The 27,587-nt window shown below is 41.5% G+C and overlaps 2 protein-coding genes across 6 annotated transcripts; one reads left to right on the forward strand and one right to left on the reverse strand.

Moving 5' to 3' along the window:
• Positions 1-2,387: 2,387 nt before the first annotated feature.
• On the forward strand, positions 2,388-7,013 carry LOC308190618 (UPF0415 protein C7orf25 homolog). Of its 5 annotated transcripts, none has more exons than XM_080582218.1 (2): positions 2,388-2,413; positions 5,444-7,013. In XM_080582218.1, the coding sequence occupies exon 2, from the start codon at positions 5,460-5,462 to the stop codon at positions 6,720-6,722; it is 1,263 nt and encodes a 420-aa protein (XP_080438344.1). In that variant the 5' UTR covers positions 2,388-2,413; positions 5,444-5,459; the 3' UTR covers positions 6,723-7,013. The 5 variants fall into 5 exon arrangements, with proteins under 5 accessions (XP_080438344.1, XP_080438341.1, XP_080438345.1 ...); XM_080582215.1 differs by having other exon boundaries at positions 2,392-2,524; XM_080582219.1 differs by lacking the exon at positions 2,388-2,413 and adding an exon at positions 2,669-2,937.
• A 331-nt stretch (positions 7,014-7,344) lies between these two features.
• On the reverse strand, positions 7,345-13,148 carry LOC308190621 (uncharacterized protein). Its single transcript, XM_080582222.1, has 3 exons — positions 12,882-13,148; positions 12,411-12,674; positions 7,345-10,799 (listed from the first exon to the last, which is right to left on the reverse strand). Exons 1-3 carry the CDS (start codon positions 12,937-12,939, stop codon positions 10,795-10,797), a joined length of 327 nt encoding a protein of 108 aa, XP_080438348.1. The 5' UTR covers positions 12,940-13,148; the 3' UTR covers positions 7,345-10,794.
• Between the last annotated feature and the right edge of the window lie 14,439 nt (positions 13,149-27,587).

Genomic DNA, 27,587 nt, shown 5'->3' on the forward strand with positions numbered 1-27,587 from the left:
TTTTTTTTTTTTAACTCTGAAAACCAATCCATTCTCTGGTTATTCTTCTCAGAGACAGTGAGCAGCTAGTCAGAACTGGAACTGGAGATTTTATATTGCTAGATTCTTAATTTAGGTTTCCATAATAATTCAGAAAAGCAGAATGCTATTTGAATATTTATATTCCTTCAGTCAATTTAGTGCTATATGAATATTTAATGGAGTTTTGTATTTGAAAAAATGGCATTAGGTACCTCATCAAATGGTTAGCGTGCACTGAACTAGTTTAGATGCTTCCTCTAAAGCAGTTTGAAGTAAAAGTCAATCATGCTATCTCACTCCCAAGATAGTGATAATGAATGGGGCAAACAAAAAAATGTTTTAATTTTTTTTGGGGGGGGGAGGGGGGGGAATCATATAATTGAACAACTCTCTATAGAATCTCATTTCTATAGGTGGTGAAGGGATGTGAAAAGCAGGTTTCTTCTGTCTTTTCCCATGGTTTAATGATTAAAATGTAGTAACTGATGGAGAGGTGGCTCTTGGTGGAGCCTGGAGGAGCACAATACCCAGCGTTACCTTAGCTCAGAAGTGGGGGTTTCTAAGAAACAACTACAGACTGCTGGCTTTTAGTTGAAAGAATGATTTAGTTAGGATAAGCCTCTTAGATCTTAAATGCTAATAATTTTATCGCTGTCTGTGCAGTTTTACCACCAAACTTGTGCTCTGAGTAAGGAAAACGCTGTCTTTTGGACGTTTGATAATTGGTATAGAAGTGATGGGTGATTTTTGCCCACTTTCCGCTGTCCCATTAGAACAGGCAAACGGGAATGTTGCTGGTTTTAATTCCCATCTTTTATGGGCCAATACTTTAAATGGGTGGCAGCGTTAAGTTAGTATGCTTGTCAGATACTCTGAATTTTCCTCATGTACCTGATTGCCTCAGTGCTTTTAGGAATCTAAACAGTTTGAATTGGTAAAATAACGTGATTTATTATAAAACAGTTGCACCTTTTCCTCTTGAAAACAAATAGAAGTATGCCTTGAAAAAGATGAGAACACTGTCACTAGGCTATCATAGCACTGTTCGTTAGTACGTAATCTCCTTTTGTAGCTAAAAAAAAAAGCTTCAAAACAATGAGCAGTCACAACTTTTAGGGTGCTTTTCTTGAGTTTACTCTGAGGTATGATTTCAAGTCTCATTTCTGTGGTAATATTTCATTGCTTGTTGCTTCATGTGAAATGGAAAGCATAGGTTTAACAGTTTATTGGCAGTGGTAATCGTTTTGACGAGCCACAAAGTTTGTGGTAGAGAATGATGTTTTTTTACACAGTTCAGAAATAAGTCCTGAAGTTCTCTGATACACATAATAAGCCACATAATAAGGTGTAATTGTAAAGAATAGGTTTAACATTTTGACTTTGTGTGTTATTTGCAGTGCTAGCTATTTATTTTGTGTGTGTGTTAGGCACATAGATGTTAATATTCTGGGGAGGGTGGTGTGATTTAGAGTGTTTGTTTTGTTTTTTTTTTTTTTTGACTGGTTAATCCTAAATTGAAGAAAATCATTGTCATACTCAGATGACTACATTTGTAGAATAGTGACTAAATTTTATCTGTTATTTAAAGGGAACCTTTAAAATGCAGGAAACTGTTGTCCGTAGGTTTGTGCCCTACAAAACTACTTTACATCTTCTTCCACTCTTCTTCCCTGTAATTTTAGAAATAATAAATTTAATTTGGAGATGTACTTCTCAAATAATAAAATTAATTTAGTTGTGAGAGATAGGTGCAACAGAGTAGCAAACTATATAGTGGTTATGGCTATTTTCAAAAAGTGCTTTTCTCTGATATTAACTTTGTTTATTTTTTGTAAAACTTACTGTGTAAAGAGAGGTCAAGGGGGAGTAGTGTGGATAAAATTCATTAATAAGATGACAATGTTATTTTAAGATCTAGTCATATTTCATGGTCAGTTTATTTATTTATCTTGTTCTTAATGCAGTCATCTGAAGAGACACCAGCCAGTTGAACTAACGTTCTTTGATTTGGATTTGCCTTGGAAGGTGATCTGCTCTGAGGGAATTAAGATAGCATGACACTGCTGTGAACACAGTTTCCTGGGGCTTTATTTTGCTAGTATAATCGGGATTTAAGACCAAAATGTCCTAAATGCTATCACCATTTCAATGAGACTTACTTTGAGTAGATAGAAGTTACACGTGCAGCAAGCCCTTTAAACTGTGCTTTTGGCTTGCTGTTGAGTGGCAGAGTGGTGAAATCACCTGTTAGAAATGGCTGCTCCCTGTAGGCTATCTGCAATGAATTATATCAACAGCAGCAGGTGGGGCGAAGGCAGTACCACTGGTGCCGTAGCACAGAGAAGGGCCGGAGGCCGTGTCAAGGTTGCTCAGTGGGTGAAGAACCACGCAGGTGGGCGGTGACTCAGGGCTAGGAAGGAGTGCTGCTCGGCACCAAATGCCTGAGCATGGAAGGAGGGTTGCTCACGCTGGATGCTATTATTGGAGCTTCATGGACTGAAAGGTGGTTGCTTTGTCCCTACTGAAATTAATAGTCGCTCCATCGGTTCTGAAAATTAAAGACCAAAGCTGACTTGCTGCGAGGCGAGCTTGCTGCCTGCGGCAAGCACCAGAGCAAGCAGCTGCAGGGGCTGAGCTCCAGAAGCAAGGACTCACCACCTCGTGCTCACGGAGCACCTTAAATAAAACCTTTAGGGGGAAAAAACAAAACCCAACCGCGGCCGAGGATCGCATCCCCTCCGCCTGCGGGCGGGCTGGGGCCGGGGGCACGGCGAGGCGGGTGCCGCGGCAGTCCCCGCCCGGCCGCCCCGGGGGAGGCGCGCTGGGGCCGGGCCGAGCCGAGCCGTGCCGTGCCACGCTGTGCCGTGCCGGGCCGCCTCCTGCCACCGCCCGGGGGAAGGCTGCGGCCGCCGGGCCGTGAGTACGGGCTGCGGGTGGCCGGGAAGGCGCGGGGCGGCGAGCAGGGAGCGCCCCGGTGCTGCCGGGAGGGACGTGGGGCCCGAGGGCAGCCGGGCCCGCCCTGCCGGGGTCGGTGCGGCCGCTGCGGGCGGGGCACGGGGGCGCCTCCGTGCCGGCCTCCGGTGCTGCACGGCTCGGCCCCGCCGTGAGGGGCCGGGTGCTAGCGCTGCCCGCACTCAAGATGGCGGCGCGACCGCCCCGGCGCCGCTCTCACGTGATGGCGGCGGGGGTGGCAGGGGGGCGCCCTCAAATGGCGGCCGGCTGAGGGGACGGCTGTACCCCAGCGGCGGCAGCCATGGCTCGTTTCGTCGAAATTTTTGTCGTTTAAAAACTTGGCAGCTTCGTTTTGAGCACTTAGAAATTTGTAGAAGTTGCAACTGCTGTGGTGAGCATTTGCAGCTTCTACAAACTTAGTAGCTGCTGTGGTGAGAGGTCCTGAGGTAGCATCTATGGGGTTTGACTTGTTCCTAAGAACAAACTAGTGGCAATGGCATCCCACTGAAGGCAAACCTACAATGAACTGCTATTACTGGAATAAATACAAAACATAAAATACCCAGCGATGTGACCTATTGCTGCCAGTGCAGGACAGGATGAGCAGGGAGCACTCGGCGCCCCTGCCTGCCCTCAGAGGCAGTCTGTGGAAGCCGGGCATGGGGAAGGCGCTTCATGCAGGTCAGACCTTCACCCCGACAGTGTGCCTGTTTGAATCTCAGAGCTTGTCCTGTTTATTAAGAATCGTGTGAGGATTTCAGATGCAACAGCTGGCAAACTCTGCAAAACCACGTGTGGTGGTGTGCCAGCTGGCCGTGCAAGAGCAGGGGAGGACTGGAGGTGGTTAGTAGTGAAAGTACCTTCACAATGGTGCCGAAGCATTACTGACAAAATTGTGGGTTTCTTACTCTTGCTTGGTAGCCCTGAAGGTTCAATTTTGGGGCACTGGGAAGAAAAAGCGTTGCAGTGACACATGAGAGGTGCCTCAGGAAAGTGCCAAAGGAAAAACTCTGCCTTGTAGTGCCCACAAGTTCTGCCTGCACAGAACGGCTGCAGAGGGCAAGAGGTGATCAAAGCAAAAGTTTCAGAAGGCATGAGCTATGTTTAATTTCTACATAAGTGACTCAGAGCCAAAGGTGAGCCAGAGTGCTGTCCTGGTAGTAATAAGAAAAAGATTCACTTTAGGCAGTGAAGGGATTAAAAACTGAACCTGCCTGGTTGGGATTTTGGGGGGGGAAGGACAGAGTTAACTGGTGTTTTCTGACCCTGAAGAGAGTCATTAGGTCACGCTGGAAGACCTTAGACAATTTGGTTGACAAGAAAGGGAAGAGTTTGGTGATATTAATTATTGAATGAGACAGTAGGAGTTCATAGTAACTGTATTTTAATTGTGCGTAATACAAATGTGATTTACACTTCATAATAAAGCCAGGTTCCAAAGCAGTAATGGCAGAGCCTTTTATAGGACCCAGGCTGCATCCTTTTGCTCGTCTTCATCTGAAGTCTTTGTCTTGTCTTTTAATACCAGTTTACTTCAAAGTGCAGTTTAGGTAAAAATTACTGGCAAATGTGTTAATACTTGTAGTTCGGAGTGAAAAAAGATTAATTTCACTCTTCATAGTGGCAATTACTGCGTGTCTTTTGGATTTTTTGCTGTGGCATTTAATCCTACATTTTTCAAATAATTAAGCAATTCCTACAGTTATCCTTAGGAAGACGTACTGAGTAGTGTTGATGGGACAGGAATGAATTTATCTGATACTACACAATAAATCTCTGTTAGAGCTAGAGAACAGAAATTTCCAGATCCTCCTGGCTCTAGAATTATAAATTATAGTTTGTCATGATGCTGTGTAACATTGAAGTTTTGCCAGGGGGTTGTTAGTGGCTCATTCAGGGGATTGCATAGTGTAAGCTGGAAGTTGGAAAGGATAGAGGTGTGCTACTCAGAATTGTAAAATACAATGGGCATCTTATATACTATGTAAAAATACTAGCTGTGAAGCGGTCTTAGTAAGTCTGTAAGCATGGTAGGTGGCTCTTATAATGGTAACTGTTGTGTGACGAAGAGAAGAGATTTGCTTATGGCATTAACAGGATTTCTAATTTTGCTCTGAATGGCAACTTCTGCAAATGAACTTTGAGAGCTGAGATCTCTTTGAGTGGCTCTGTGACGGGCTCAGATGTGAGGCGAAAGAAACATGATCTTGCAAGGTGTCTGTGGAGACCTGAGTGCTGCTGTTCTTCCTTGCTGAGAACTCAGATCTTTTAATTTGGATCCCCAGAGGTGAAGGCGAGGAACCGAATACTTTGGTGGGACGTGGGTGGAGGTTCCTGATGCTTGTGCTTCAGGGTATATGTAGCTGTTGCATTAAACCTACTGCTAAGTTCCAATGTTTACTGTTGCAAAGACCTCTTGATTATTCTTAACCATGCCATAACAGTCCTCTCTTTTGCTTTTATCTGATAGGAATAATGTTTCCAACATGTCTGTGCAGACTCTGCTATGTGAAAGAATTGCTGTTGCCAAAGAATTGATCAAGAGAGCAGAAGCCCTCTCCAAGTCCCAGAAAAGGAGAATAGAAGGTGGGGCAAAACTATGTGGCAAACTGAAGGCTGAGTTAAACTTCTTACACAAGGTGGAGGCAGGGAAGGTGGCCATTAAAGAATCCCATCTGCAGAGTACAAACCTTACCCATCTCCAAGCCATTATCCAGTCAGCAGAGAACCTGGAGGATGTTGTTAGTGTCCTCCATGTCTTTGCTTACGAGGATAGGTTTGGAGACAAACAGACACTGGTGGTAGATGTTGTTGCAAATGGAGGTCACACATGGGTGAAGGCCATCGGTCGGAAGGCCGAAGCCCTGCATAACATCTGGCTGGGGAGGGGCCAGTATGGTGACAAAAGTGTCATCGAGCAAGCAGAGGACTTCCTGCAGGCAAGCCGTCAGCAGCCAGTGGAGTACAGCAATCCCCACATAATATTTGCCTTCTACAACAGCGTGTCCAGTCCTATGGCAGAGAGACTCAAGGAGATGGGAATATCTGTGCGAGGAGACATTGTTGCTGTGAACTCGCTGGCAGAGCCATCTACAGAAAACCAGCACCTAAGTGCCAGTGAGTCAGATGAAGAAGACCTTGAACTCCTGCAGGTGACCAGAGTAGACCGGGAGAATTTAGTGGCCAGCATTGCTTTTCCTACTCAGATCAGAGTAAATGTGTGCAATAGAGTTAACTTGGACATCACTACCTTGATAACCTACGTCTCTGCTCTGAGTTACGGTGGCTGCTACTTCATCTTCAAAGAGAAAGTGCTAACAGAGCAAGCAGCTCAAGAAAGGAGGGAGAGAGTCCTGCCTCAGCTGGAGGAGTTCATGCAGGGGAAAGAGCTCTTTGCATGTGAATCTGCTGTCAGAGATTTTCAGTCCATCTTGGAAACGCTGGGAGGACCTGGGGAGAAAGAGCGAGCTGCATTGCTTGTTAAAAGAATTAATGTGGTGCCAGATCAGCCATCTGACCGTGCCTTAGGACTAGTGGCTAGTTCAAAAATCAACAGCCGTTCTCTAACCATTTTTGGGACAGGAGATACTTTAAAAGCCATCACCATGACTGCAAATAGTGGTTTTGTGAGGGCAGCAGCTAACCAAGGTGTCAAGTTCAGTGTTTTTGTGCATCAGCCTAGAGCATTGACAGAAAGTAAAGAAGCTTTTGCCACACCTTTACCAAAGAGCTGCCCACCTGATAATTGACTGAAAGTCATTAAAGGAGTTGGTCACTGAATGTTGCAGATGCTGCAGTGGAGGCATTTGGAGAAACAGAAGAGTCTACCCGTATATCAGTGAAAACAATAACTGTAGCAGTGGAAGGGTTCCCCAAGGGACTTGCAATATCTTTACTCAATTCTTGTTTGTTTGTTATTTTCTTCAGCTGGCTGTTAATTTATTTGCTAAGGTAATGAGATTTCAGTGAAAATCATCGATTGTCTTACAGTATATTAATTGTATCCATCCCTATTAAAAAAAAAAAACAGTTAAAGCACAGTTGCCGTTGTTGTTTTTGTCCTCTTCAGAGAGAATAAAGTCAGCACCTTACGAGGACTTCTGACTTTGTGGAACATTTATCTTTTATTTCACTGGTCCTATTCAACTGAATTCTTTGTTGACTCAGAGGTATCTCATGTAGAGATTGAGCCCTATAGAAGAGAGAAGCTTTTTAACTGCTGTTATAATTACTGGTTTTACTCGAAGTGTAGAATACGTAACAATGTCTTTTTTTTTTCTAGGAGAGAGTTGTTTTTCTAATGTTGTCTTTCTAATATTTTTCAGTGTGCTGTAATGGCAGCGTTATTTTTGTTAATAATTTGCCTCAGGTTCCCAGTGGAAAATACTGAGATGTCAGAGTGAACCTCTTGGCCCTGAGCTATACATTTTATCAGGTCAGTGAAAGAGACCTACTGAATGTTTTATAGACTGTTCTCCAACAAGATAGCTTTATTGTGCAGCACACAGTTCAGATGAAGAACATTCTCTCTCCCATTCAGTCTAAACTTCTTTCTGCAACAAGAAATGGCTGCAGGGCAGCCCATAGCTATACTCGCTGCCTATCCTTTGCCATCTCCAGTATTCTGGTGTGCTCCAGCACTGGTGTATAACAGTGGCGTACCAGCAAAACATATGTCTGCTTCTTCCAGTCAAGCTAGTTTGATTGTTAAGGACCAAAAGTATGCTTTTTTTTTTGTGGATTTGACTCTTGCTGTGGTCTGTTTTTACGATGAATGTAGGAGTTGTCACCTGTATCTGCATACTGTGCATCTTTACCTGGAACTTTTCATAATGCAGAGGGCAGTCTGTCCTTTTACAGGTGTTCAGCTTCACCTGCCCCTCATTTCAGCCAGTCACTGAGGTAATTCAGGGTTTTAGTTAAGATGGGTGAAAATGGATTTTATTTTTTGCTCTTTCAGTCTTCTACCTGCCAGTTTCACAGGTATTTCTTGGTGAGTTCTAACAAAGTAACTAGCTTTTTCCTCTACTCCAATGCTGTATGACAAAACCTCGTGACAGGATTGGTGACCAAATGTATCTTTTAATTTTCCTTAAAGTTCTTCTGAAGGGAATGGAGGACCAAAGGAGTGAAACAATATAAATAGTACAATATTTTGCCTGTGCGAGGGAAATGCAAGTCTACCTCTGTAGCTAACAGCACAAGTTTCGTTGCGCAGGAAGTTAGGGAGATAGTACTTTGTCATGGTACGATGCATTTATTACAGTGATATAAATGACTGGCAAGAAAGATGCGTTTTCCTGCCATATGTACCCTTTTCTGGACACCATTCTACCGAAGGAGGTGTGAGAATAGAAGTGGGAGAGGCCATCTGGAGCATATCAAAGAAGCTTGTGTCTCAAAAGTGTACTGTTTGGTATTAGAAATCCGGAAAGAAGGTACAAGAAAATTGATGAGTAATTTATGAACAATAAATTTCTTTTTGTTTGCAGCTCAGAGCTTTTAGAGCTAAGGTCCCAACAGACAGTTTACTATTTATCATGGATTAACGTGTTTTACAGTCTTACAGGATATGCTTAAAACTAACTACATGGCATCGGTGCACTCCTGCATGATAATTCATTATGTTTATAAAGAACTAATCCTTTGTGTTGTTTAAATCATTCCTAAATTGCTTGCAGCCTTCCTACCCGTGGTGATGAAGGTTTTAAACAAGTAAATGTGAGAAAGCTGCTTTATTCCACTCCCTGTCGTAGCTCTAAGAACTGGGTTTCCAGTTTTTTTTTTTTCCATATCCAGTTCGACACTCACAAGTAGCCTCTCGGGCATCCTCTAAAGAGTTTTTTCCAAACCACAAATTTATGTACTGATGGAGAAGGAAGGCAGAGACCTGTATTTGTACCAGGCAGGAGACCCGGAGGAGGTATTGCAAAGCAAGTAGCCTCTGTACTGCCTAGATGAGAAGTGAGTAGCACTGCTTGCTGTAGTTCTTCGCTCGTGGCTGACTCGTTTTGTACCAGCATTAAGTGCAACTCTTAAAAAGTTGCTGTATGTGGAGCCATCGTGTGGTGATTTTCTTCATTACCGGTCATTTTTCCCTGCTTAATCAATACCCTATTTATTTTAGAATTGGTTTTCTTTCTCTTACCAATTTCTGCCTGCCATCTGATCAGTTTTAAGAATCTAGAAATTACATGTGTAATGCTAAGTGACCTGAGGTATTTTTAATTGTTATTTTGTGTCTCTGTGCTGCATGATGCCAAGTTCAGAATGTGGGCTTTATATTTTTTATATTTCTGCCTTCAAAAGTGTTCTGGCCTGTTGGTCAAGCAGAATTGCAATGCTTCCAGGCTGTAAGAGTTGTTTTACAAGGTGAACCCTGAAGTTGAATGCTGTTTTGGGACCAAAATGTGTTTTGGCTGTAATATTTGGTGTATTTTTTATTGCTTTCTAAGGTACTGGCGATTGGCATATGTTAAAAGTTAACTGTGTTCCAGTTTGTTGCATTTAAAGAGCTTCTGTTTAATTTTACAAACAGGGCATTAGAGGCTGGACTCTCCTTAGAGATTAGACTCTCCTTACAACTTTACAAATAAGTGATTAGAAGACACCAAATTATGTTTGAAAATGAGCTGAAAAAAACAGGAAATTCAGGACTGCTTATTGTTTCTTCCAATATCACACCACTGCGTTGTCTACACACCAGGCGCTTGAGGGTATGCAGGCTTCTCAGTTGTTGCGGTGCTTTTTTTTTTGTTTGTTTTTCCATGAAATTTTTCAGCACTAAGCTCCTTAGCAAAGAAAGATTCCTAAACAGTTTTGGAGAAACTTATTCTTCTGGCACTTTTTTTTTCCTTCTTTTTTTTTTTTTCCCCCATTGCAATTTTCATTATCTGTATGGTTCTGAAGTCTCTGAGGAGAGCCAGCATCTCTGTTCTGTGCAGCACTCAGCCTCCTCTCTTGGCTCAACAGTAAGAATACCAAACAAGAAATTCTGCAATTGATATCAGGCAGTAGAATATGCATGGATATTATACGAGAAATGAATTGGTAAGATAATAATATGTTCATGTTTCCAATTTATGTTGTAATCCACAGTTTTATCAGAAGTAAACTTTTGGACACATCTGTGTGTGTTCAAAATTTGCAGATAAATGACTTGTTTGTCATTGTACCTGCAAGCCATGAAATCCCTCAAAGATAGTTTTGCATGTTGTGTAAAAGTAGTATTCTAAGGTACGATAATGGGCTAAAGAAAGTCTTGTTTTTAAACTGTCTCCTTCCACAGATGATGCCTTCAGCAGACTGTTTTAAGTCTGCTGAAACCTTCTGGAGCCTGTCTGAAAAAAACTTTCACAATCCTGTTCCTAATTCCTGTAGGTTTGGTCACAACAGTAATAAAGCAAGAAAAAACAAGCAACAGTTGATTGAAATAAGTTTGAGAGGAGACCTAGGAAATTGCCCTACAATCAGTCTCTTTCTCACTTTCTTTTTCTCTCTATTACTTTCTTAACAAGGAAAGAACATACAATAATAACAAAGCATGCATTTGCACTGACATTTTTATTGCATATTATCATGCAAGCAAAACAGCACAGGTCAACTATGATCTAATTAAACTGTTAAAGTAAGCACGAATTTGATGGTATTCTTGGACTGAAGGCTATGGATGCTATTTACCAATAGCTGTGGTTTTACAAACTGCAGTGAGTTCTGCCCTGTCGTCCAGCTTGCTGCAGGCACTGTGTGTTCTTCAGCGGTGATGTCAACTCTGCACGTAAGTGTGGCTGTTGCTTTTCCATCAGGATTTAATGTTGCAGATTATTCTAGAGTAAAAACAAGAATGGCCAATATAAAACTACTTCACTGTGTGACAGAACAGCTTGGAACTGTGACTTTGGGGCTTTGCCAATTGTATATTTTGAACACCTTGGAAATTAAGATTGTTCCTACATAAACTACTGTGCTTACTAAAGAACAAACAAAACCTTCCTCAAGAGTTCATTGTCCAGAAGATTCTTCTGTCTATTTAAAAAACCATTATGTCTTACATGAGACAGTTCTATTAAAAAAAAAAAAAAAAGATTAACATCTGGTAATGAAGCTGTGTCCCTTTATTTGTTAATGAGGCTGAGCGCATGATAAAGCAACTCCCTGTGGTAGTGAGAAAATATGGAGATACAGGGCACGGCAGTTTACATTGCAGTGTACATACCGAAATCTAGGATCTAGAGGAGCAAGTAATAAGTAGTATTTGTTAGTACTATCGAGCACGAGTGCTTGATAGTGGTTTTCATGTGAGGTTCCTCATAATCATTTAATGAAGTGTGTGAGGTCTCAACACTGTACTGTTGGTAATGGTAGTGATGGTGATGGTTTACAGAGAGCTCAGGAAGTTCTAACCTAGTGCTTCCTTGTTATGTTTGTGGTAGTAGAGCTGACTAATTTCAGGGGTTGCTCCATTTTCTGAAACCACACTGGAAGTGATTTCTATACCTTCAAATTTTCTTAACATAGGTGTCATCCAAAATGCTGTTGAAGTAAGTGGGAGAAACATAGCAAAAGCATTTCAAAGGGAATGTTTTCAAGGAAAAAGACATTCAAAAGATGAAGCAGCTGATGTGAACAACAGTAAAGGAATATGGAAGGTTAAGTCAATGTCAGGTCATCTCGGTAGCCAAAGTAAAAACGTAGAAATTAGGAAGAGTGGGGGGAAAGTAGTTCTTTGGAGTGTCTGCTTCCACGTTCAGTGCCCTGCTGTGAGCTCTGGAGGAAGCTGTCGGTAGCTCTGAGGGACGAATTGCAGAGCCTTCAGATATAACACTCTTGGAGATAAGATCTTTGGGTTATGTATTGCACACCCTCCGTGTAGGCAAGAGCTCTGTATGGATGATATGACAGAACCTGTGCTGGTTTGCAGTCACCAAGTTTCTGACTCTTCAGGTTTTTCTTCTGTAGGGGATAGTTTGTCCCACCGTTACGGAGCTGAGGTTCACCAGAGTGAGATCTCACTCAGGCAGACCACAGGCCTTTGTAATAATGAAACTCAAACATATACTTTTTCCATGTTAAAAATGCATTTTTTAAGCCAGTACTGACTTAATCCACAAGAGCAACCTCTTTCATGAAGAGGGCAAGTGAGACCTTACTTAACATACACCTGCTAAATGCAGTCATACCTAATAACAAAAATTGTCTTAAGGATTCTAACCTTCCTCTCCCATTACTAGCAATTTATTCATGTTTTGGAAGAAGAAAAGCAAGAGTTGCTAGATCTCTGGCATGCTAGAGCCCCTTTCAGAAATAGACTACAAGGAAAAGCACTTTTTTTTTTTTTTTGTACTCCTGTTAGTGCAGGAAAGGTAGGAGTGCTGGAGTAACAAAAATAAATGAGATAACAATAACATGAGAACAATCAAAGATGAAATGGGTCTTACTGGATATTTCAGTGGTTGACTCCTGGGTTGGTTCTTTGCTTGGCTCCACGTTTGGATTAGGGGTAGATTCAGTACTGGGCTCTCCGCTCATCTCCCAAGTGTCCTGTTCACCTTCTTGCACTCCGGTGTTCCCGGTTTGCTCCATGCCTTCCTCCTTGTATGGATCTCTGCTGTATTCCAGGGGGAGCTCAGTGCTTGGTTGCACACTGGGATCTCTGCTCTGCTCCACAGTCGTTTCCCCAAGCACAGGGGTAACAGGGGTACCTACAAATAAAAGGAATTTACATGGGTGAGGAGACCTGTGAAAAGCCAAATTACTTGTAGGGTTATTGAAATGTACATAGTTGCTCTTCTGGATCAGAGATGCCAAGCAGGAGTTGGGGGATGGAAATAAACCTGGGAATAAATCCACTCTGGAATTTGAATCTCATTTCAAATTTACAAAGATTGATCTGCCAATGTTTGACTCACCTTGTGCCATTAGCAGGTCAACCAGAATCAGAGCCAGCAGTGCTGAAAGGATTGTCATCTTCAGTGTGGTTTCCTAAAGGATGCGTTGAGCGCAAACGTTTGGAGCAAAGCTCGAAGTACCTGGCCGACAGAAAGCCCTGGGTATTTAAAGGCAAGCCCACACCTCTGTGCAGTTCGGTGTCTTCCTGAAAATAGCAAGTTTCAAAAAAAAAAAATCCAGATTGCATTCTTAAAATGAATTTAGGACCTGTCAGGGAGCGTAATCAGTCAATTCCTGCCCCTTGCTGCAGGGAAAGATAACCTTTATTGCCAGCAGTGCCGGACACTGCGGGCTGAGAGGTGGGGTGGGGGTGGCCGAGGCCCCAGACTGCAGTCACACCAAGAGCGGTGTCACTGCATGCTGCTGGCCAGGCTGGTTTCTCCAGGCAGTTGGTCTGGCTGGTTTTCAATGAAGACCTTCAAAAATCCTTTGATATGACGCTTGACAAATTGAATGTGCCTCAAGGGAACAGGTGAAAGGTGGAGCGTGACTAAAAAACGTGCAGCTGGCTTCTGTGACTAAGGAAGTAACAGCAGCATTTTTGGATTAAGGCTGGATGAGTGTTTCACTGGAAAACCTTCCTTTTTCATTGTTCAAAACTTGTGTGTTTGTGCATGTGTGTATCCAGCCTACGATATCTCAGGGAGTATCTCGGCTCAGAAGGAATGCGTTTGAAAGATTTGGGCAGAATGAGACAAATCCCCAGGGAGGAGCCAGCTCTTTTGTGTGGTTTAATCAGTGGAGCATGGTCATTGCTCCAGTGATACTGAAAGTCCATTTCTGATGCAGAGAAGTCGCTCTGTTTGTGTGTGTATACAGATCCTCATGGCCTTCCCCATCCTTCCTCACCACTAACCAGGGGAAGTGGGTCATGGCAAGGTGCTTCGAGGTTGTGGGGGATGTAACAAGGTCAGTAATGCTTTGGTGTCTGCTAGGGCAGCAGCAGACCTCAGGCCCGTGTGGTCACCCCTCTGTGACAGATGAATTGTGGGCCTGGTTCTGTATTTTACATTCATACGAGTGAGTGGTATAATTATAACTAGCAATTCTGCAGTAATTAGCAGAATTAGGTTAGTGTCAAATCAATGTAAAGGAATTCAGAATCTGGCTCTTCAAGATTTTCTTTTTTTTCTACTTCCATGATTTCACTTGTTTAATATTGCATCAACTTAGTTTTTCAGCACTGTGTTTCTTTCAAGTTGCTTCCACCTCTAGGGTTTGCCTGAGGCATTATTCTTCTAATCAGGCTTCTTATGGTGCAACAGAAAGATATTTTTTTTCTTTTTCTTGACGTGAAAAAGAAAAGCTAATGCCCATGAACACCTACAGATACATGGCTGCCGCAAGTTTCTCTTGTGTTGCTAGTTTTAATTAAAGGTTGATGTGTAACGTTTTTTATTAAATGTGAATGGAAGAATTTGTCAAAGACTCATCCGTAAGAGGTAATAGAATGATGCACAGGTCAGAAATCTACAGATAATTGTCTGTAATTAGCAGGATTACTCAGTATAGACTATGAACCTTTCCCCCACCCACCCCACCAAATGCTTTTCTAACAGAGTTGTCTTCAAGGTGGACATGCTATTTGTGGAGGAAAAGCAAATGTGACACAGATTCTGTTATTCCTACTGAATTATCACTGTGCAAGGAAAGATAAATTTTCATTTATTGCCACAGCAGACTTCAAAATAGTTTTTAAACTATTTTTCTTATGGTGAGTGAAATCAAATGCTTAAGGAAAAAGGAAGGCTACTTTCCCAAGGCTCATTTAGCAAAGGTTCCCATCTTGCTCTTCTCCGATCTTTACTGCTTAATTATTACAGCTTCTAACAAATTGAAAGAGGTGATTTTAAGCATTTTTAGACAGGGTTGCAGTTATTTGTTTGTCTGTAGACAGACTTCAGTTCACTGGTTGCTTGCTACTGCCAGTCATATTGTTACAACTCATTAAGCAGGAATTACAAAAAGTAGTAATCAAAGGGTAAATTTTGAGTAGACTTTCTTGCTGTTTTTTCTGAGGACTAATATGGGGCTTGTCACCATTCAACACCTGCAATTGTGTGGAAGTAAATGCAGTTAATGTTAATGAAAGAATCTACAAATGAGATGAGATTTCTTAAGAATAAATAATGTTGAGGACACAACTTAGAGGCATATTACATTTAGCTGCTTTTTTTTCCAAATGCCCTTATCCATCTAGGCAAAGTTACATGTATAGGGTAAAGGAATGAAACCCATGCTTAGAGTGAAGGCTGCATCCTGGAAAAGTCTTTCTCCAACTTTTTCCTTCCCCAAATATCAGAGTGCAGCCCTTAGTCCAATTATTAATATGTGTTATAGAGTATGATCAAGTTAGGGTAAAGCAGTAAACTCTAAATGTTAGTTTATTGCTGGAAAAAATCCTTCCCTATGAAGGGAGAAACCTTCCACAAGCCCTATCTGTTTACTTTATCAAAAAGAAAGATACAGGAGTGATTTATGGTTTGGAGTTCCATGCGGAAGAAGTGCTAAGTCCTAAAGCAGTCACTAATGCCATGAATAAAAGCATAACCAGAGACTGGGGCTTGATGCCAAACCAAAGCTTAATGATTTAGGCAACGGTTGCTGGACTTAATAAGGAGAAAATGAGTGATACTTAAAAGCCTGATGAATTAAAAAAAGAAACACACAGGTTTGATTATCCAGTGGTGCCTTGCAGTCTCTCGAGCCTCAGCTGTCCAGGTTATGCATTGCTATTGGCCTCCTAGAAAGAAGCAAATGTGATTTAATACTTTGAAGATGGATCACAACCTTCCTCTGCGGGATGATGGGAGATGTTTGGTCTCAGTGTTAAGATGCTGAAGGTTACAGCATACCAGGCCCATTTGCACAAACAGTTCAGACACTATGTTCAGCTCACTTGTGTGGACCAGATGGAAGAGATCTTCAGTTGAAAAAATATTATCATAGGATAGTTAAGATTGCAAGGGGCCTCAGGAGGTCTCTAGTCCAATCTCCTGCTCAAAGCAGGGTCACCTAACTCACACCAATTTACTCAGGGCTTTATTCAGTCTTGTCTTGAAAGCCTCTAAGGATAGAGCCTGCACAGCCTTTCTGGGCATCCTGCTCCAATGCGAGACTGTCCTCATGGTGAAAAAGGTGGTGAAAAGTTCCCTATATTCGGTCTGAGTCTCTTACGTTTTAGCTTGGGCCCGTTGTCTCTTTTCTTCCCACCGGTTACCACTGTCAAGCCTGGCTATGTTGTCTTGGTTGGAGGCTGATGACTTATGTGTGTTTATGTACATATAACATGAAGACTTACTTTTCCATGGACAGCAGTTTATGGCCACCTTAGCAAACAGGACGCTAGGCGGGGTGGATCACCACACATTCACTGGTATCCGTTGCTGAACTAGCATAGAAGGGGAAAATGTTGGTCCTAATTTGGGTGTCTGAAACTGCTGCAGAGCATTTAAAACCGAATGTACGTGGTATTTTCATTACTATGTGAATAATAGGCAAACTCTGATTATTATTATTTTTAAGGTGTTGCAAAATATCTTTTAGGCATAAAACCTACTTTTTAGGTTTTTGGGATCTTACTAAAGGAGACCATCTGAGAAGCTGATTAATTTACAGGAGTAGACTCAGTGCTAAAGACCTGTGAGGTTGCACAACACAAGATAGAAACTTCTCTTTTAAAAACAAGCTGTTTTGTTAGTTGCAAGGACCAGATTTTCTGGAAAGGTGAAGGATGCTAAGAGTATTTCATTCTTTTCTGGTGAGCTGAGGGTTGTAAGTGCCCTAGGGCATCTTGTGTCAGATATAGCTATTTATGATCTGGGAAAAGGATATGTGGTAGTGGCCCTTGAGGTACTTTATTTGCATTTTGCAAATAGGTTTTCTTTTTCATGGAGTTTAACTTGGGAGAAAAGGAAAAACACAGATTCTATTTCTTCATTTTATTTCTCCAAGAAGAAAAATGAATTTTGTAAACTAATTAGTTTTTATTTTGCTTTGGCTTGTCGATAACGCAGATCTTGGCCTTTTCTGGAGAATCTAGGAAAAAAATAGTTTGTTTTTTTTTTTTTTTTTTTTTTTTTGCATTTAGGTAAGGATAGGCTGATCAACATATCTGAAGCTCTAAATATAACTGTTTGGAATAATGTTGTGTGTGCTGTGCTTCATGACAGAGTTTCAGCACTACTTGGGTCTCAACCACTTTTCTCCAGAAGTCCAGTATAATTTATAAAGGTGAATAAGTTTATCGCACTTCACAGATGGGGATGCTGAGGCATAGACAAGACTGAATGAAAGATATCTTGCTGCTTCTCATGTCTCTAAATAAATGACTCTATAGAAAGTATTTATCTTCTTTTTCCAAGAGATATTTAGAAAAAAAAAAAAAGCCACGAAGAGAAGGTGAAGGAGGTCATAAGTGAGAAAGATGAGATGTTATGGAAAGTTAAGATACCTGTGATAGGTCGGAAGGAATTGGTGGTATGGGTGTGTTCTCTTTGTAGGCCACATGTACGTTTCGATGTAGAATCACTCAGGAATGGCAAAGTTGAAACAGGTTCTGCTGTCCTCACTTGAGCCCTAAGCAAATTCGAGGCCCTCTTTTATGACAGGGAGGGTAAAGAAAATCTATTACTGTATAATTTATTCACAGACAGACCTTTCTTCCAGCCCTAATTTGGGAAGGCCCAAGCCTCATGTTTGTTTCTGGTTATTATAGGCATTATTTGGGTTGTCTCATTCTCTCCAATATCTTTAAGTGCTTTGGGAACCTGTTTACATTTTCAGCCCTGGTGAGACCTGATGACAGGGATTGGCATGAGCTAATCATGGAAAAATGAATGAAATGATTGAGACATTAACCCACAATGCATCCAGTAGCACGGCGGTGAGTTGAGCTTTGCAGAAGAGCTGTCAGAAGTCACCCATCTTATGTGTCTTCACTTCTAAAGACACTTCAGGGCTGACTTTGACGTCAGTACCCAGTGGAATTAGCAGCCATATCCTTGAGTGTACTTAAATTGCCCTTGGCATAGGGCCCAAGGGTTGTTGTTTACGGAAAGCAAAAATAGGAGCTTTAGCTTTGTTTGCAGATTGTGCTTCTTGAAGACTGCTGACTCTTGCTCTGTAGGAGTTAGATATACATGTTTTGAGACAAGTTTTCTTTTCTTTTTTTTTCCCTCCAATGTAGATACAGTCATCTCCCACTCAAAGCAAGCATTGTGTTATGAGAGGAAATGAGCAATACCGGATCCATAAAGCCAGAAGTCCACTGTGGAAGAATATCCAGCTGCTCAAATAAGGCAGCTTTAAGCCACTTCAGTGTGTAGAAGAGACTAATCTGATTCCGATGTATTTCAATGATCATCTCCTAAGAGTGGTTTTTGCAACTTCCAAAGAGAATTGTGTGCTACCTATTTAACAACCAGGTACTGTAACACCTTGTCATTAGGTAACATAACCTCATGTAATGTAGTGTTACAAGGTGAATGTAATAAAAATACTATAGTTAAATAAGAGGCGGCTTCAATAAACCCGTGAGAATAGAGAAAAGGGTTTATACCTTGCATTTTCTGCTTAGTCTCTCACAGAATCACAGAAAGGCTGAGGTTGGAAGGCACCTCTGGAGGTCATCAGTTCCAACCCCACCTACTCAAGCAGGGCCACCTACAGCAGATTGCCCAGGGCCACTGGGCACTCCAGGTGTAACCTCATCAGCCCTGAACAGAGGGGAAGGGTCTCCCGTAACCCAATGTCAGCCCTCCTCCTGATGCACCCAAGATACCATTAGCCTTCTTTGCAGCAAGGGCACGCTGCTGGCTCACACAGTCAGTCAAAAGCCACTACATCCTGTCTTTAATGCATTGTCCAATAGGGAAAATGTCTGGAAAGCTAGAAACCGAATATCATCCTAAAAGAAAGCCTGAGCAGGTGTTCTAGGATTTACCCATAAATGCAATAAATTTAATATATAATTTATATAATACAAATATACATTTAATATATATAATTAATATATAATTTAAGTATAATAATGTTACCTATAAAATAAATACAAAATAAGGAAAACAAACCTTATTAAAAAAAAAAAAGATGTAGCAAAGTGTTAGAAACTTCATGGAAAGATAGCCTCAGGGATAAAGATATTCAGAAGAACTGCAGTTATTAGAAGGGAGCATAATAAAAGCACAGCAAACAGCTACCCTAATAAGGAGCAATGAGATACTTAAAAGACCTTAAAAAGGGGGGGGTGGGGGTGGGGAGGAGAAATCATAGAAAATATGGAAGCAAAACTGCATGGTTCAAAAATATGAAAAAAATAACAAGTAGAGATAAATAAGAATGTGGTAAAGTGGAAGCAGTATGAAGCTGTGTAGCCTTTGATTGCTCTGTAGAAGGCTTCCACCTTTTTCTTAATTACTACGCTTTGGATTTCCTATTTATTATAACTAGCTGAAAGAGTGAAGAAAAACAGAAGACCAAGCACCTGATTCACCACTTGTTCTACTTTTTATTGGGGGTACTCCAGTTCTGACTACTTAAGCAAATTAATTTATATATATATATTTATCGTATTTAGGATATAAATTTGAATTCTTAGAGCTGAACTGATAAAAAAAAGTCTTTACAGGTACTCCTCTTTCATTATGAGAAGTGTTGTTTGATACAGCTTAAATGAGATTAAATTGAGAGTTCCTTGGAATAAACCTGTGTAAAAATAATAAAACATCATTCAGTCAGCTTACCTAAGAAAACAGAAAAGTTGCTCAAACAGCTTGATGTCACCCAAAAATACAATTCTCTTTTCTTTGTCTGCATCAGGACAAATTGGCAGTAATTAGTCCAAATGGCAGTCATAGTGGCAGTTTTATGCCAGACACAAGAATGCTGTCTCAGAAGAACCCCTGTGTGGGGTTTGGCAGTAGTGGGTTTGGCAGCACCAGACAGTTGTGGATTGCAGGTTTACAGCTCAGAGGTGCACTTGGAGCTTCCCCCCTAAGCCTCATACTTTTAGTGGAAACTGTCATGCCAAACCAGCAAGAGCTGGCAGGAAGGTATAAGCCAGCAAAGCAGACATGCAGTTTGCAGTGGTATCCTGCTGGGGAAAGACAGGCAAATAGGATTACCATCGATTTGGCAGTGTGTTTAGTAGCAGGGTATTTTTCCTGCATTTATCGATGTGATAATTTCCATGCTTATCTCTGTGTTCTTGTTCCAACACCATCACGTCCTTTCTGCTTTTCCCTCGTGTGTGTATTTCCCCCATCACTGTTTAATAAATGTGCATTTGTCACTTTAGTGACAAAGGACAGCTTTAGTCTCCTTTTACTGAGACTTGTCTAAAAGAAGTCAGGAGGGAGGGTGCTCACCTGAACTTTGCCAGGATGGAGTGGATAGAAATATTTTATCTATAAAACTTCAGGCTGTCAGCTTTCTGCCAGGGGGCAAAGATGCTTACTCAGAGATAAAGTGCCCCTACTCAACCTTTGAGATCTTCTGCTTACCAAGCAGCATATTTGACCCCGTAATGTCATGGCTTCCCATGGCCTCTGGGAGCCTTTCTGAAATTGAGTGCATGGTGTAGGGATGTATATACAGAGAAGCAGGTGCCATGGTAGCACAGGTACCAGAGCTTGCCTACTCTGTAAAAGATATTTCAGTATAGTATCTTAATTTCAGCAGGTTCTGAGGAAATGGGAAAACACGCTGCAGAGGCACCCCAGATCTTCAGCAGAGTCATGGAGAACATCTCTCTCACTCCAGCAAACGTGGAAGATGCAAAATGGTTTTCTAATTATCTTCTCCTGCTTTTTCAAAATGCTTCAAGTTTCTCTAACTATTCATCATTTTTAAATTTTGTTTGAGAAAGTAAGTGGCAGCAATATAAATACAGCACAGCAACATTGCCCATGAGTATATCACTTTTGTTTACAAGAAGAACAAACAGAAATGTTGCTCAAAATCCTCTGTATGATTTTAAAATGGCTTGTGAGTAGCATAAAGTCACAGATTTCATATACATGTTCATATATTCATAAATCTTGTACAAGAGAAGTTGTGCTTTATTAGGTATTGCTTTCCCTTTTCTTTTAGGATTCAATATTACTGTAGCTCATAGAAGCCATATTATCAACTTCAATAAGAGGAGCTGTGAGAAATGCTGGAGCTCATATTTCCTGCACTTCTTAATCTTATAAGAGCAAAGAGGTCATCTTCCTCCCTTTCTGGAATGTTCCTGTTGAGGTACATATCACATGGGGTATGGGTTCTTTCAGCATTTTTGGTTCCCTGCGGATATTGTTTTGGCACGTGCCTGTGTTCCAGCTTCGTTGTTGGTATCGCGGTTGGTAAGTTTTCCAAGACAACAGCCAATGAGCACAGCAGCTGTCAGATCAAGCAAGGGGATGGAGGATGTTTCAATAAAGAAGTCAATGATGTCTATTTTGGGAAGTTTACCAAAGTGGCCATGCTAAGGCAGCAACAGTGCTGAGGTCTACCTATTTCACCCTGTTTTTGGTCTAGGTTATTGTAACGCTTTCACTGGGATTGCTGTTGCTTGTTCCTGTCTTAAGAGTAGGTATTGGTGTTATGTCAGTCTTGATTCTGTAAATGCCTTTTGTCACTGTTTGCCCACAGTCACTAAAGAGGTGGATTGTAGATGTCATAAATTTCACTCCCTTTTATCTGGCTTCCTTTTGGGATTAAGAGATGTTTTCATTTTTTGTGTGGAGCCAGTTGAGTTTTCAGGCGGAACACTTTCCCACTGGAAAATATTAAGTTGCCAGCTCTGAAACATTCCACATTGTTGTGTTACTCTGGCAAAACATTTGACAGAAACCAGGGAGGGAGGCTGTGCGTCCCACATGGTTTCCTACCAGCCTGCAGGCCTTGGGCTCCCTGGAAAGGCCTCTCTGCCTAAACAAACAGATAACCCACTGCTGACTTACTGCCTCCCTGGACCAGCTCCCTGAGTTCCTGATTGTCCTGGCAAATCGTGGGGCTAAAGAAACAGCCATGTGCGCAGGGACTAGGAGAGGCTGGTTTGTTCAACCTAGCAGATAAAGACCAGGAGACGACCTGTTTGCCACTCCTGAACACATCAGGGTGGGTATAATTGCCACACTTGGAGAAGAGCCATTTTAGGCGTTGACACAAGGACAAAAAGCTTTGAGTACATTTAGACACGGAAAAGAGAAAAGGAGGAGAATTAGCAAGAGCTTTCAAGGGGGAGTAGCGATCCAAGAGAACAAATGGTTTTTAAGATGGAATGTGATAGGTGTATGAAAGGGATTATGTGGTCTGATTGGGATAACCGGGGGCTGGATGCAATCATCCAGAAAAATCTCTTCTAGGTATATCTCTTGGGATTATTTTTTATTTCACTCTGGAGACACAGCGGGCTGGGGAAAAATGAATATTTCAGAACTACTACTTCTTGCAATTTTTACTATTTATGTCCTGTGTTCAAATGATTTCCCTTTGTCCTCATTCTGCCCACAGAGGAAGAGAAATGGAGTTTTCATGGAGGCAGGATAACATTTTACAGCCTGATTTAAACTCCAGTGACACCAGGAAAGGGGTTGTCTCTCTCAGGCTCTTCTTGTTCTCCATTGGTTGTGTCTAGTTTTTGTACTTAACAATGCGAGGCCAGGAATAGAAATAATGTGCAGCATAACCTCTCTCTAGGTGGTTAATACTCCTAGGTAATCCTCCAGATGCCATCTTTCTTTAGGCTCTACTGAAGCTTCTCTTATATGTATGTTTTAGGCTGTGGTTATGCAGGTACTTTTAAAATCCAGCATAAATCTACAATGCTGCAAATAGGTCTCAGCACAACCCTTACCTGACTGCTTGTTCCCACCCTGTAACTTTTGCCTTTGTGACATTCGTGTGGCTATGCAGTCAGACCAGCCAGGGAACGATCTTGCTGAAAAGCAACTCAGACCATAAAAGTTGTTTTCTGCTGGATGTTTCCCATCCTGGCTTGTTGTGCAGCTGGGTGAATGCCCAAAGGGAAAGGATAGGAATGACTGTAGGAAGGCAGAGGTGTGGAGAAGGCTGGGCTATGCTGTTAGCAGCAATCTGTGTTTGTCTCATGACTTTAAAAGTGACTGAGCTGCGATGAAGATAGAGGCAGGCAAAGCAGAAGGGATGACAGAAATGGAGGAAGGGTTCACCTTTCCCTTGTCAGCAAGGGAGCTATTTGTAACTCAAGGTGCTGACTCTCACCAGGAGATGGGAAACTCCAGCCCCACGCAGTGCGCCTGCTACTTTACAGCTGTTGTGATCTGTGGCTAACCAGAGAGGCATTGTTAGCCCCGCAATCGGGATTTCTGTTGAGAAAAAGCATTAAAGGCCATTAAGCATTACAGAAGAAATATTCTTTGACTTAAAAGTAGGTGTCAGATGATTGGATTGGAAAGCTGTGGTTATCTGCTCCTTTTCTTGGGTCTAGAAATTGAGTCCCTGTAATGAGGCATTTGCCTAATGTAGGTATAAGTGCTTTATAAGAAAATCCATATGGATACTGCTGTGTGTGTGGTGCTGAAAGAGTTAAGAGGAAACTGACTCCATCTCTGCTCAGTCTAGCAGCACCTAGTTCAAAAGATAAAAGCACCCCTCAGCGTGAACAGGCTGTGAAATGTATTTGAAAATAAATTCTTTAATGCCAATTGTCATTACGAATTTATTTTCAAATACGTTTTGCAGTTTGCTCATGCTGAGAGGTCCTTTTATCTTTGGAACTTCCAGACGGTGGGGCTGAACAAAATAGGTAGCTTTTCTCTTAAATAAAGTGGGAAATATTGGAGCAAGATTATATCTGTCACAGATTATAATATTTATATGTATTTCTCATCAAACTCAAATTCCCCAGGGACTTTCAGATTCACATGAGGTCTCTGAGTCCTAGGTTTTGTGTCTGGGCATGCAATTGCTTTAGTGGAATACTGTGTTGTTTGCATTTGCCGTACTGACACTGTTCCACTTGGTAACATACATAAAAGATGGTCTAAAGCTTTTTATAAGGATGATTCTTTAGGTAACGCGTTGAGTCAATGTGTCATGACTCAGCCCTGACATTTAGGTTCAGACTAGGCATTCCTGGTTACATCTGTTAGGACTCCTTAGCAAGCTCTCGATTAGGAATTAAGCACCATAGCTAGCTATAGCTTACTCTCAGATGTGGAATGTAGTTTTGTAGATTTTCCCTATCTCTACATTTTTTGGACAGTATCAATAGCTTAACATACTTAAAATCCTATGAATCCTGCCCATGTTGAAAAGTTCTGATTCCCTTTTCTCTTCCCCAGAATTACCAGAGGATACATAAAATTCCAGACATTTTCAGCAATTTTGTAGAACAAGAGCTGAAGCAAAAGCTGCTTGCAGCATTGGCTTCTAGAGTGCCCCAACCTAGCTGCTTCACCTGGTTCATGGATGTTGGTGAGAGTACTGGAATTCTCCATGAAGTCAGGTTTGTCATAAAAATTGGTTTAACTCTTAGATTTTATTTTTTTCTTGCAGCTCCCTAGAAAGACTTCCTTGTCTATACATGAACCTGTGCTTTTGGGGCCAAAAGCATGGATACCATTCTAGTTTTACTGAATCTGTTCTTAGCATGGCTAGAGGGGAATTTGTCACATAATTTTCCAAAATTATGGTCAAAGAAAATTCTTGAAACTTGAGACATTCATTGGGAAATATCCCTGAATAAGAAAAAAACAAAGGTCATAAGGACTTCAGGATCTGACTCCTTGACAGGTCACAGTTTTGTGTTAATGGCACCAATATTTGAACAGAAATAGACATTTGTGTTGGGTGAACAGGACAGATTAGGCACTATTATTTCTTATCTAACAACAAGTGCTTTATAAATGTCACTTTTTCTACAATATTGTGTGGTGGGAATTATGACACTGGTATTTTTCATATTATGTTGTTTTTTGGTTTTTTTAAACATGGATTTTTTCTGTGAAAATATACCCACAATAAGGTTGTTTCAGCATTTCAGAGTGAAGTCCGCCATATACCCTTAACAGTCCAGTGAAGAATTTTCTTCTGATTTCTGATATTGTGCTGAACTCTAGAGATGCCAACCTTGGAAACCATTTTGGAGTTGGAATTGAAGGTTTAGATATAGTCCTTTTGGGGTGGTTTTAATTAAAACTGGCAATTCTATTAGAGCTCTAAAAGTCTGATTTAAATCTCCATCAAGTTTACTTTGAAATAATCCCACATTATTGGTTTCATGAAGTGTGTCCTGAACACAGACACTGTCATGAAACTCAGGGATTGGTCTGATAGTATATTTGTAAGCAGATGCAAGTGCTCCCAAAAGGAACAATCCTGCTTCCCGTTTCCCACCATCACAGGCATTTTCTACAACTTAGAGCAAAGCCATCTGATCCTCTATTGAGAGAGTTCAGGGAACTGAATAGATAAGACTGCCGGTGCCAGCAAAGTGGAAGGAGCACATAGGTCAGACATGGAGACAGTAACTGCCAGACAGGGCAGCTGCCAGCCATGAAGTTGCTGTAGCTGCACTGTCAAATTGCATGCTCCATCAAGCAAATATAACCAAGGGGTAGGCTTCAGGATACGATGGTTTTCTTGCTCTTGTTGATTTGCTTTCAACACCATAGATTTGTTGTTCGTATAAAATAGCCCATTAAAAACCACTGCTCTAGATCCTTGTGGATCAGAGGACTTGCATCTAGAAAACACAGTTTTCAGTGGCATTCTGGAGGCAAATTCTGTAATTAATATACATATGAAGGAAAAATGTCCTGGTGATATGCTGGGGGACACTTGTAGTTATTATCTGATGTCATAAGCTAAGGATTTATCCAAAGTAGTGGAAACTTTCACCCCTTTCCCTTTCAGGTTGATGTGAAACTGTTTTGTCTCTTTTTTTTTTGATTCTACAGTTCACTCACTGTTTGGATCTCCTGAAGGTGCCCAAATCCCACTCTTTACTCTTGCTGTTACACTCTTTTTGAAAGACCATCTCATGGATATTTTGGAAAAACTAAGTAACGTGAACTAGTTGAATTTTATTATCAAGTCAGAGATGCACTGATATGTCTTTTGTATCCACCAGCAGATCTCCAGCTTTCTGTTGTCCCAGTGCCCTGCTCTACCCAGCTAAAGTCAACGAGGAATGAGGAGTCCCTAACCAATGAAAAGGACATTATAGCAACAGACCAGTGGTGACCAAGAGATGTGGTGGTAATGATTTTGGAAGTACAACAGCAGAAATTAAGAAAGTGAGTGTGATGAGGACAATAGGGGAGTAAGTGAGAGCCCATCCAGGGCAGATGTGGGAATGGACATCACCATTAGCCATAGGGAAATAGGAGGATATGAAGAGATTAGGAAGGAATAAAAACCTATCCCCTGACATGTTCTCACAGCTAGTGGGAACCATGCAAGGAATAAGGCACAGCTTAACAGCTCTTCTTACAGCTAACAGGGACTCTGAAAGGGAAAGCAATCCTAATTTATTTTTTTAATTTTTATTTTTTTGCCAGCAAAAAACACATGCTGTATTCTTGAATTGGGTATTTCTGGATGTGACAGAATTGAATGCTTTTGTATCTCTCGGGAACAATGATAATAAAATCCTGAGTGAAAACAATTTAATGAATATGGTATGGGATTTTCCTATGTCAGTGCCCTGCCATTTGTGGGGAAGGGCCCTGAAGGAATGTAGCACATTAGCTTCCCAGAGAGGTGGGATGGCTATTACTTCTGAAAGCCTTGTTTCTTATCACAAACTTGCTTTAGTCAAAGGTAGGAGTTACCAGCAGAGAGGACGAACAGTAAGTATTGCTGTGATTCCTATCATAGGATGTGAATTTCAAGCATTAACAGCAAATGGGTGGACCTAGGACACAGATAACAGCAGATGTCCTGAGGGAGAGCCACTGCAAATATTCCTTTCAAATTTTCTCTGTGGGACAGTTGACTCATGCCCATTTAGTTTGTTCTACTGTTTTGAATAGGAATTTTCTTTTAAAACACTGTGTCGTGGAGCTTGTCAAATGGTTAAAGTTGTCATTGCTTTGGAGGGAGCCAACTGCATCTGGGTCTGCATCCCAGGTAGGCATGCACAAATGCATGAGGATTTTAGCCCAAAGCCCTGGTGAAAGGTGGGAGAGTTGTGCAATTCTGTTCCAAGAAAACATGAACACAGAGGCTTATTAAAGATAAATCAGCGTGGGGGAAAAAATTAGGAAGGAACTAAAAACTTTTTTGGTTGCTCAAAAACACTGTCTATTGTAATGCCATCAAGTTAATGAGTCTGAAAAGGAACTATTTTTTTTTTTCTAGTATATTACAAGCTTTGCAGTAAGAGAAACAGCAGGGCTTTTTATTTGTTTGATTAATCCCTCAGAATAATAATCAAGCTCAGTGGTGAGGTTAACAAGCTGAAGGGCAAGGATGCCACCCAGAGGGATCTTGGCAGGCTGGAGAGGTGGGCCCATGTGAACCCCATGAGGTGCAGCAAGGCCAAGTGCAAGGTCCTGCACCTGGGCTGGGGCAATCCCAAGCATGAATACAGGCTGGGCTGAGAATGGATTGAGAGCAGCTCTGAGGAGAAGGACTTAGGGATACTTGAGTTAATGAGAAACTCAACTTGAGCTGGCAATATGTGCTTGCAGCCC

Source organism: Anser brachyrhynchus (genome assembly GCF_964034855.1).
Source record: "Anser brachyrhynchus genome assembly, chromosome: 2".
Lineage (NCBI taxonomy): Eukaryota > Metazoa > Chordata > Aves > Anseriformes > Anatidae > Anser > Anser brachyrhynchus.